Source organism: Sapajus apella, unplaced genomic scaffold (assembly GCF_009761245.1).
Source record: "Sapajus apella isolate SASKATOON/1434 unplaced genomic scaffold, GSC_monkey_1.0 scaffold194, whole genome shotgun sequence".
In the NCBI taxonomy this organism is placed as follows: domain Eukaryota; kingdom Metazoa; phylum Chordata; class Mammalia; order Primates; family Cebidae; genus Sapajus; species Sapajus apella.
In genome coordinates, this window is record NW_022437134.1 from 964617 (window position 1) to 974826 (window position 10210).

The following is a 10210-nucleotide window of genomic DNA, read 5'->3' on the forward strand; positions in this document are numbered from 1 at the left end:
GTGTTGAGGGGCTGAGGGCGTCAGGGCTGAGGGTGCGGGACTCTTGGAGTTGAGGGGCTGAGGGCGTGGGCCTCACAGTGTTGGGGCCTGAGGGTGTGGGGCTCACGGTGTTGGGGGCCTGAGGGTGTGGGCCTCATGGTGTTGGGGCCTCACGGAGCTGGGGCCTGAGGGTGTGGGGCTCATGGTGTTGGGGGCCTGAGGGTGTGGGCCTCACGGTGTTGGGGCCTGAGGGTGTGGGGCTCACGGTGTTGGGGCCTCACGGTGTTGGTGGGCTGAGGGTGTGGGGCTCACGGTGTTGGGGGCCTGAGGGTGTGGGGCTCACGGTGTTGGGGCCTGAGGGTGTGGGCCTCACAGTGCTGGGGCCTGAGGGTGTGGGCCTCACGGTGTTGGGGGCCTGAGGGTGTGGGCCTCACGGTGTTGGGGGGCTGAGGGTGTGGGTCTCAAGAGTTTCATGGACTGAGGGTGCAGGCCTCTTGGTCTGTGGGCCTGAGGGTGCGTGTCTCAGGGTTTCGTGGACTGAGGGTGCAGGCCTGTTGGTCTGTGGGCCTGAGGGTGCAGGTCTCAGGGTTTCGTGGACTGAGGGTGAGGGTCTCAGGGTTTCGTGGACTGAGGGTGTGGGTCTCAGGGTTTCGTGGACTGAGGGTGTGGGCCTCTTGGTGTGTGGGCTCAGGTCCTGGCTGTGTGCTCTCAAACACGCAGGTGCCCTTATCCACGAGTGGGGTCTCCAACTAGCCCTGTGGGCCATGTGGGCTTCCCTGGAGGTGGTGTGTGAGGACGTCTGGGGGTGCGACATCTGGTGCCAGAGTGTGGAGACAGCACCCCCGGGGAGGGTCTGCCCCGTGGGCTCTGGGATGAGGGTGTCCCCTGAAGTCCATAGTCAGGTGGCTCAGGGAACAGGATGGGCTCCTCGCAGACCCTTTCACCGACCCCCCACATGGTGAGGAGAGGGGCCACGCTGTTTATTAACATTCCTGGAGGGCTCATGGCCTGGGGGCTGCGGCTCATTTGGAAGGCGCTGGGTCCTGCGCCCAAGTGGGCTGTTTCCAGGGGGGCCCACTGGAGGGAGAAGGGCTGGCTGGGGCCGGGAGGCTGCCTGGTTCTGCCTTTCAGGTCAGTGGCTTTCCTGCCCCCAGGCTTGGGGGACCTTGCCAGAGTCTGTTTGCTCCTGATCATCCTGACCCCTTGGGGGGCGGGGCCCCGGTGAGGGCCAGCAGGCAGGTCACAGCTTCTTTTTGGGGCAGTGCTGCAGGGCCTCCCTCAGGGCCTCTGTCACGAGGTCCACATTCTCGCGGGTGGCATTGCAGCCCATGAGCCCGATCCGCAGCACCTGGTGGGAGGGACATGGGCCAGGCCAATGTCAGCCTCCTGCCTGCGGCCCACCTCACCGTGACCGAGGGCTGGCCAGAGCCACCTGAGTGAGGACCACCCACCCAGTGTCCACGAGGGGAGCCGAGAGCCCCGTGCAGGCCACAGAGGAGACCCCGAATGCCTGGACCAGGGCAGGCTCTCGTCCCTCTGTACCCACAGCACTGTGGAGGGCGGGTGGTGCCTTGGAGGCCCGTCCACACTGCCGCTCAGAGACACAGCGGGCACAGGCACGGGACTTAAAGGTGGCCCACGTAGAATCATCAAGGCTGCACCCGGTGACCTCAGCAGGCTGGGTGGGAGCAGGGCGGGAGGACTTGCTTTGCTTGGATGCCCCTTGGAGAGCAGGGCCCTTCTAGATGCTCCTATCTGGGCTCTCAGAGGACCCCGGCCTCCCTAGACCTGGTGACCAGCCTGCTCAAGGAGGGGTGTCAGGTTTGGTTTCTACAAAAGGCCCTCCAGGTGCCCTCTCACCTTCCCCGTGGAGGGCCCGAGGCCCCCCGTGATCTCGATGCCGAAGCGGTCTATGAGGTAGCTGACGATGTCCCTCCAGTCATAGCCGGCGGGCACAGCCACAGTGGTGACCGTGGGTAGCCGCAGCGCCTGCAGGAGGGGCCCGCTCAGCAGGTGGGGAGAGGCCCTGCACGGGCCCGAGGGACAGCTCTTGGCCAGGGCCATCTGCCCCGGCTTTAGGTTCTAGAGGGGCCAGGAGGAGAAAGGGCCTGGAGGGAACAGGGTTCCCACCCCTCAGGAGGCGGCGGGGGATGGGCAACCTCCCCCTGGGAGATCACAGGCCCTCCTGAGACCTGGCATCGGAGGCCCAGAGCTGTGACTGCTCCCTGGCCCCGGGGCCACACCACTGGGCAGCTGCCCCTCGTTCTCAGGACCCAGCGTCCCCACTGAGGGGGCTGGGCAAGAACCCCTCATCCTTCCCCATGGGTGCAGGGCTGCCCGCTGCCGGGGCCTCCTCACCGGGTCCTTCACGAAGAGCCGCAGCCCCAGCGCCTGCAGGCGCCCGTGCAAGTACGCCGCGGCCTCGCGGTGCTGGCGCCAGCTGTTCTCCAGGCCCTGCGTGGGAGATGGCACCTGTGGGCAGTGGCACGGGTGTGGCGGGCAGGAAGCCCCACCCTCTGCGGCGCAGGGGGAAGAGGCTGACTCGCTGGCCTTGGTGCAGGGAAGCCTTCAGACCCCCCAGTTTAGATTTCCCCGGGGGCAAAGCCTGAGACTACCCCAGGGCCAGGAGGAAACCTCTGGGTCTGAGAGAGCCGTGGGGGGGGGGGGGGGGGTCTGCCTGGGTCCCCGGGGGGGGGGGGGAGAGCACCTTGCCGCAGGGAGGAGGTGGGCAGGGAGGAGGGGAAGGGCTGTTGGCCACACAGGGCCGGGGTGGATTAGGGCCAGGGCTCAGGGTCCCCGCTCCCCCATCCTGGCATCCTCCCCAGAACCGCTCCTGCCTCAGCTCTGGACGGGCGAGCGGTGGTCCTTCCAGCCCTGGGCCTCTCAGTGCCATCACCTCTGGTCACAGGTTCTCCTGGCCTCCCGCCACAGCTCCCATGGCCACCCCAGGTGGGACCCAGGGGCAGCAGGTACTCTTTCCTCTGGCTGCCCTGCCCATCTTCCCTGTGCATGTGACCCCGCAATCCACACTCTGCCAGGTCCCCGAGCCCGCCGCCGCCCTGTGCCCTGCCGGCTAGTCCTGCTCTCTTCCTTCTCCGCCCAGCTCACACCCCCACCCATCTTTACGCCCCAGATCCTCTCCCTGTGAGTGCTCAGCACCTCGCCTTCCTGAGGGGTGTGGGTGACGTCTGGCTTCCGGGGGCACCCGGCACTAACCCAGCCCTAGGCAGTGGCTTTATGAGCGGACCCAGGAGGCCAGTGTGGCAGGCATGGCCCTGCAACCTCACGGGAAGCTGGCCACAGCCCAGGGGCCCTTCCTGGACTATGGACTGGTGGCTGGCAATGGGCCCCACAGGACAATAGGACCCAGATGAAAGTAGGTGGGGCTTCCTGTCTCGTGTCCTGCAGAGCCACTGGGCCTGCGTGCTGACAGTGTGGACACTGCAGTGGCCAAATCAACCCCGGGTCACAGCCAGCCGCGCCTGCTCAGCTCTCGCCCTGCCATAGGGGCTGGACCAGCCTCCGGGACCGCCGACCCCTCGCTGTCCATCCACCGCCCACCTGCAGGCCGCACGCCTCTGCCCACTTCCGCCTCCCCTTCTCCCTGCCCACCTCGCTGGGCCTCACTTGCTGCCTCACAGCAACAGGAGGGATGGAGCGTCCACACCTGCCTCACTGCTGCTTCTGCCCCCTGGGCTCTGTCCTCCCGGCCGTGCCCACGGCCAGTGTGCCCGGGACCCCGCCCTCTCCCCCACCCCACGGAGGGCCTCCCTGGCAGGCTCCCTTCCCTCCGTGCACCAGGGACATTTCCGTCTCTGCAGGCTGCGCCCGCGGCAGTCCAGCCGGTGGCCGTGTCTCTTCTGGTGGGAGAGCCGTCCACGCACCTGCTCCGCAAGGAGGGCCAGGCCCTCTCTCAGGCTGTACAGGCTGATGACGGGGGTCGTGTGATGGTACCTGGAAGACATGAGGGGCTTCGTCCAGCACCACGGGCGGGGGCAAATGGGGCATTAGCTCTGTCTGCCCCAGCCCCGACAGCACAGGCTCTGACCACAGACCGGCCTTCTCCACCCGAGTCCTGTCTGGATTCAGAACGTTGGACTGGGAAGGCAGCTGCGTCTGCCAGGGAGAGCACGGCTTGGTGTGGGGGCCGGCTAGGATGCAGCGGGCAGCTGCAGGGGCAGACAAGCGCCCGCACTCCCCGCCCGCACCTCCCCGCCACCACCTCCCCGCCCCTCAGCCCAGTGTGCCCAAGAAGCTGGCAATGGCCCTCCATGCCCACTGGGCTAGGGCACCATTCCTGGCGCCTTGTCCCTGTATGTAGCATAAGGGGCCTTGGGTTTATGGCCAAGGATGCCTTTTGAGAGGGGGGAAAATGAGGCCTGGGAGTGGGGAGATATGGCAGGGTCAGGCCAACAGTGCCCGAGGGTGCGCTGGGACTTCTGGGGAGGACAGTGTTTGTGGAAGGGTCTGGGGGCCACGCCCCTGCCCGGAGCCTCGGGCCGGGGAACCTAGGGTGGGGCATTTGGTGGCCTGGAGCAGGCGAATTCTGGGGCTCTAGTTGGGGTTCATGGGGCAAGGAGGTGGGGGGCTTGCAGAATCCCCGATTGCAGGCCTCTCAGCCATGTCCAGCACCCCCGCCCTCCCGTCCCTGCTGGGCCTCACATCCTGGGCTGGCCGTCACAGCCCCAGAAGTTGGCCAGGCACTTGACGTCCAGGTAGAAGGAGGGGGGCTTTGTCTTGCGGGAGTAGATCTTGTTCCTGGGGAGGAAGAAGCCGCCTGAGCCCTGGTCCCTCAGTTTGGGCTGAAAGCCAGGCGGTCTTGTCGGCTGTCCTGTTTCACAGGAACGAGATGGAGGGGCCCCAGGACGGCCTGCCCAGCTGCATTTGTGCTCAGGGGCCAGTGTGGGACCAGGCTGGCCGTGGGACCCTCAGCTGTCCAGTCCTGCTGACCCTTGGGCCCAGGCTGCACCTCTGCCCACATGGGTGTGACCCCGCCATGGCGGCCCCGGAGGCCGGCTCCCTCCACTCTGTGCACCCCTTTCTCTCCCCCAGGGTCAGATTTCATTTCCTCATCACCCAAAGGTGACTGCTCTCAGGCCCCCAGGCCAGGCTTGAAACTTGAAATGTGTCCGTCTCCACAACGCCAGGTTGACCAGCCAGCCCGGGCCTCTCCTCAGGCTCCTGAACACACCCAGCTGCCCCCTTGACCCTCCCTGTGGTCCAGCAGGCACCTGGGACCTCCCCTTCCAACAGTGAATTCCTGACGTCACCCCGAAGTCCTCTCTGTCCTGGGGAACGGCACCTCCCGTTGCCAGACTGCAGCTGGATGAGAAGCGCCTGTGAGGCCTGCCCCCTCCCCCACCCCTGCCCGGCCTGGCTCAGCATCTGGACTCTAGTATGGGAGCTGAGATGAGGGCGGCAGGGGACACCGTGTGTGGCCCATGTGTCCCTCGGTGCAGCCCCTGGAAGCTGAGCCAGGGTGGAGGCTGTGTGGAGGCCGTGTGGGGCGCTGGGCCACAGGCCCCCAGTCCTTTCCGGGCCACTCCTTGGTGTGACACTGGGAACTCCTGGAGCACCAGACTCTGCACCCTGCGCACGCCGGTGGCCCTCCCCTCACCCGGCCCCCCACTCCCCATGAACACAGTGCCTGTGGCCCCCCAGCGCGTGGGGAAGGAAGCACCAGGTGCTGGGGGAGCCGGGGAGCCCTTCCTGCCGGCTCCAGCCCCTCCCCCCTCGGCTCCCTGAGCTCCCTGCACGGGGTGAGGGGCTGTGGGTCACTCACTTGGCAGTGTCATTGAAGGAGAGGAGCGAGGTCCCTGGAGGGGCGTTCAGGACCTTCTGGGAGCCCGAGTACAAAATGTCGATGCCTGCAGGAGGGCAGTTTGCTAGGGATGGGGACCTCACCCCCAGGCAGGCCAGTCCAGCGCGGTGCCTGCCTTGCTAACAGCCTGAAGAGCTACAACCCCACCAAGAACCCATGTACGATGGCGGGGAGACGCAGAAGGGAGTCCTGGGTTCCAGTCTCCACGCTGCTGCATGGCAGCCACGACCTCAGCCTGAGCTTATGAGCGCCGCTTCTCCCTCCACTGTGCTCGTCCCCGGGACAGCCCTGCCACCCCTGCACTGCACCCCTGGGCTCCTCCCCAGGTCCCTGCTTTCAGTAGTAGTGTGAGGGTCACCCCAGATATCCCTTCCTTCCTGCCCGACAACTCCCAAATCAGGAGGGGCTCTGCGGAAACAGGCTCCGTGGAGCGGGCGGGGCACCTCGGTGGTGCGGGGTGCAGGCTCTCCTCCGAGAGCGGCTGGGCACGGGAGGTCCCTCGGCTGGCCTGGCTGAGGTTCCCTGCAAGGTGACCCTGACAGAGGTGCTCACTGCTATGGGCAGCCTGGCAGGGTTCGGGGCGGACGAGAAACGGAGCCTCTGGGGGTTGGGCAGAGGGGTCCCCTATGCCTGATTGGCTGGAGCCCTGCCCCTTGCTCTTCCCACCGCCCCCGCTATAGCTCTGGGGCCTCTCAAATGTCCCCCACCAGCAGCTGTCCCTCCCGACAGCCCCCACGCCTGGATCTGACAGCTCAGTGGAAACATGGGGTACCGGGCAGTTTCTGGAGCCGCTCTTGCCCCAGTAAGCAGCGAGTTTCCAGGCCAGGTGGAGATGGGGCCGAGTCCTCACTCCAGCCAGGCTTCCTGCATGTGGAGTCTGAAGCGGCTCAGGCAGGGTAGGGCCCCGGGGCACACCCTTACCTTGCTGGTCCATGTACAGAGGGGTCCCACCCAGGGATGCCACCGAGTCCACCAGGAGCAGGCACTTGTACCTGGAGGGGCGGGGACGAAACAGAGGGCCCAGGTGAAGCGGGGGCCTCTGGAGGGCTCGGGCCCCAGCCTGGATGGGGTTTCTGGAGGTACCTCCAGAGCCTTAGGCTGGCAAGGAACGGGGTGCCTTCTGCCACTGCCCAGGAGTTTGAGCCTTAGGCTGGCAAGGAAGGGGCTGCCTCCCGCCGCCGCTTTGTCAGGATCCACTGGGACCTGTGACTCTTCCTTTCCCACCTGAGCATCGGTGCAGAGGGAGCTGGGGATCAAGGGAGCGTCACGGCCCTTGAAGGCCCCAGCTGCAGGGCCCTGAACTGCTGCTGGAGAGGGTCAGCCGGGCAGTCTGGGGTCCCCAGGCATGGCAGGCGGCTGAGGGCCCGTGTGGACCCCAGGGGCCAGGGTGGCACCAGGCTGGGCCACCCTCTGCTGACAGCTGCTGGCAAGAGCCCTGGCCGGGTGGGGGACAGCAGCACCCTCGCCCTCCTCCACCTCCATGTTTTCTTGTTAAGAAAAAAAAAGACACAGAAAGTATCTCAGGCTGGCCGCAGGTGGGGCTGGCTTGGGCGTTGCTGCGCCGGGCCTGGGTTATGTTTGCGAGCTTTATTCACGGCCACGGCCATGCCACAAGCTGTCCGGACTGGGACCTGCCGGAAGGACCCTCCCTGACCATGGAGTTTCTCTCCTCTGTCCTGTGCTCAGCCCTGCAATGGGACTGCTGGGTCCCAAGGGGCTCTGTCCCCATTTCCCAGGGGATCCCATCTGACTCCATTCAAGGCCCAGCCCTGTGCCCCCTGTGCGGGGGGAGGGAGGCTAGGGGAGGGAAGTGGAGGGCTTCAGGCAACTTTAGTGCCCTGGCAACCTCGGGTAGGGGTGGGGCAGGCCCTGGCAGGATATGGAAGTTCGCAACAAGCCTTCTCCAGCCATGGGGACAGAGGTCAGTGGGCACTGTGAGGGTGCCTGGCCAGAGAGCACCAGAGCCTGCCCCTGGACCTGGGCTCATCTTTAGACTCAGCCCAGAGCAAAGAGGACCTGGGAGGTGCCTGCACCCCACACCGTGTGACAGAGGCTGGGGTGGGGACCTGGGCAGAGGGACCAGTGCCCACCCCTCCCCACAGCCTGGCTCCGAGCTGGGCTCCAGCCCACCATGCTGGGGCCAGGCTCACCTGTGACAGAGCTCCCCAAAGCCGTCAAGGGGCTGCAGCACGCCGCTTGACGACTCTCCGTGGGTCAAGAACAGCAGCACCGGCTTGTGCTGGGCCAGGCCCTGGGGAAGCGGGGACAGCTGAGGGTGGAGCTTGGGAGGCGGGGGCCAGGATCCCCACAAACACCCTCCACGGGTGGCGCAGCTCCAGGAAGCAACAGCTGGGCATGCCTCCACCCCTCCCTGATGGTGTGCATGGGAGGAGGGGGCTGGCGGCATCTGAGCTCTGGGAGGACGGCTTTTCCAAGAGCAGGACTTTTGCGCAGAGAGGGAGGAGTGGCCCCAGCCTGCCGCACTCTGTGAGGCCTGTTGCTAGATGGACCGAGTCCCCATGCTCAGGGCAGGTTGGGGCTGACTTCAGCCCACAGGGTGGGGTATCTTGAGTGTCAGGGAATTGCCCTGAGCCCCTGACCCCAAGCCAGCCTCCTGCCTCCAGCCCCTCGGGCCCTGCCCACAGGACCAGGCTCCTGACTCAGTTTCCTTGCCAGAGAGAAGCCTCCCAAACAGTCTTCCCACCACTCCCAGGGAATGGAACCCTCCCCTGTAGCCGGTCACCAGATGCTAGGATGGGCTGAGGGCCAGCCGTGGGCCCCAGCCTACTGGCCCTGACCCCAGCCTGCTGGCCGGCCGCTTCCCGGTGGTCCCTGACCCAGCATGCCCCCTACCTCCTCCACCTCCTGCAGTGTGTAGTGGCCTCCAGGGTCCTTGGTCATCGGGTGCACTCGGGCTCCTGGGGGCAGGACAGAGCGGGCCGTGAGGGTCCCGCACACACTGTAGGAGCCAGTGTTGGGCACCAGTGGCCCTGGTGAGCAGGGGGCCCTGTGAGGGCTGGACCCTGCCCACTGTGGCACCCCGGCCACCTGCCTGACGTGGAGGGTGGACTCTGCCCAGGGAGAGCCTCTCCGTGTGAAGAGCCAGGGCCATCCTGGCCGCTGGCTGTTGGAGCCCAGGCTCCTGGGGCGCTCTTGACAGAGCTCAGCTCAAATGCCCTTTCTCAGGCCATGCTGACCACTGCCTCCCAGGCAGAGCATGAGCTCCCAGGGGTCAGGGCTGCACCCCAGGGCTGGCACAAGGAGGCCCATAGGCGTGATGGGTGAAGGCCAAGGGTGAGTGAGGCAGCAGTCTTGCCCTCCGTTGGAGCTGGGACTCCAGGACCAGGCCCTCATCTGCCCCCCTCTCTCTGTCCCTGTCCCGGGTGCCACTCACGGCCAGAGTTGTGGGAGGGGAAGAACCCTTGGCTCAGGGGACAGCATGGGGACAGGGGAGGGGCCTGCTGGCCATAAACTGCCGGCATCTGAGCCTGTGTGCCCGGATGTCCCTTTGGGTCCTAGCCTCTGCTGATCCTGGCTCCTTCAGGGTCGGGACGCTCTCAGTGGTCAAGGTTGTGCATTAACCAGCATGGCCACGGTGGAGCTGACCAAGCCCACGTCCCTCAATGCCACGATCAATCATTAAACCCAGGGCACACTCCTGCTCCTGCCTTTCTCCCAGAAAAGTGTACTCGGGAGGCGAATCGTCTGTCCACACCTCTGCATTTTGTGGATCACATCAAGTTCCAGAAGGAATGCTGCTAAGCTTTGAGGGAAGGCTTCTGCTTCTGAAACCCCAAATCTCACCCTGTCACAGAGCAGAGCTGGTGCCCAGGGCCCTGGACGGTGGCCGGGGCTCTCAGGACTGTGTGCTGGGACTGGGGGCTTCCCTGCAGTGCCACCCCCTATGCACTCCAGAAACCACTCAGGGGGCTGGGGGTTCGGGGCCCCCGTGCTGTTCCCAGCATGTCAGAGTCAGCCCCTGAGTTCCCTGAGCCTGCCTGGAGGAAGCAGCGGGCTGGCCGGAGGCGCGTGTAGGAAGGGCCACACGGGGGGTAAGCGCTCACCCGGGGACAGGGGCTGCCAGCTTCACACAGAGGGAGGCCAGGGAGGCCTCGAAGGGTGGAGCCAGGGCCATCCCCACCTGGTCCTCTCCCTTACCGAGGCGCTCCCCGATGTCTGCGGCTCGCTGCCCCCAGATGCCATTGACCCCGACCAGGAAAGAGTCGCCTGGCTCCAGCACGTTGATCAGGGCAGCCTCCAGGGCACAGTGTCCCGAGCCACTGACGGCCAGTGTGAGCGGGTTCCTGGTCTGGAACACGTACTGGATGCCTTCCTTGATCTCGTCCATGATCTGTGGTGGGTACAGGGTGAGACCCAGGCCCCCACCTCCCCGAGTGAGGAGGCAGTGAC

At 66.0% G+C, this 10210-nt stretch overlaps 1 protein-coding gene across 2 annotated transcripts in view; it reads right to left on the reverse strand.

The window, feature by feature from the left end:
• Positions 1-933: 933 nt before the first annotated feature.
• Positions 934-10210, reverse strand: part of AGXT (alanine--glyoxylate and serine--pyruvate aminotransferase) — a 10166-nt gene continuing 889 nt past the window's right edge. The window contains exons 2-11 of one of the 2 annotated variants that reach the window (XM_032269496.1): positions 9959-10151; positions 8654-8718; positions 7951-8051; positions 6722-6792; positions 5762-5846; positions 4642-4737; positions 3864-3933; positions 2338-2433; positions 1840-1968; positions 934-1327 (exon numbers count right to left, since the gene is read on the reverse strand). In XM_032269496.1, coding sequence (XP_032125387.1) covers positions 1220-1327; positions 1840-1968; positions 2338-2433; positions 3864-3933; positions 4642-4737; positions 5762-5846; positions 6722-6792; positions 7951-8051; positions 8654-8718; positions 9959-10151 — 1014 coding nt within the window. In that variant the 3' untranslated portion in view covers positions 934-1219. The other variant, XM_032269497.1, reaches the window with a different exon arrangement.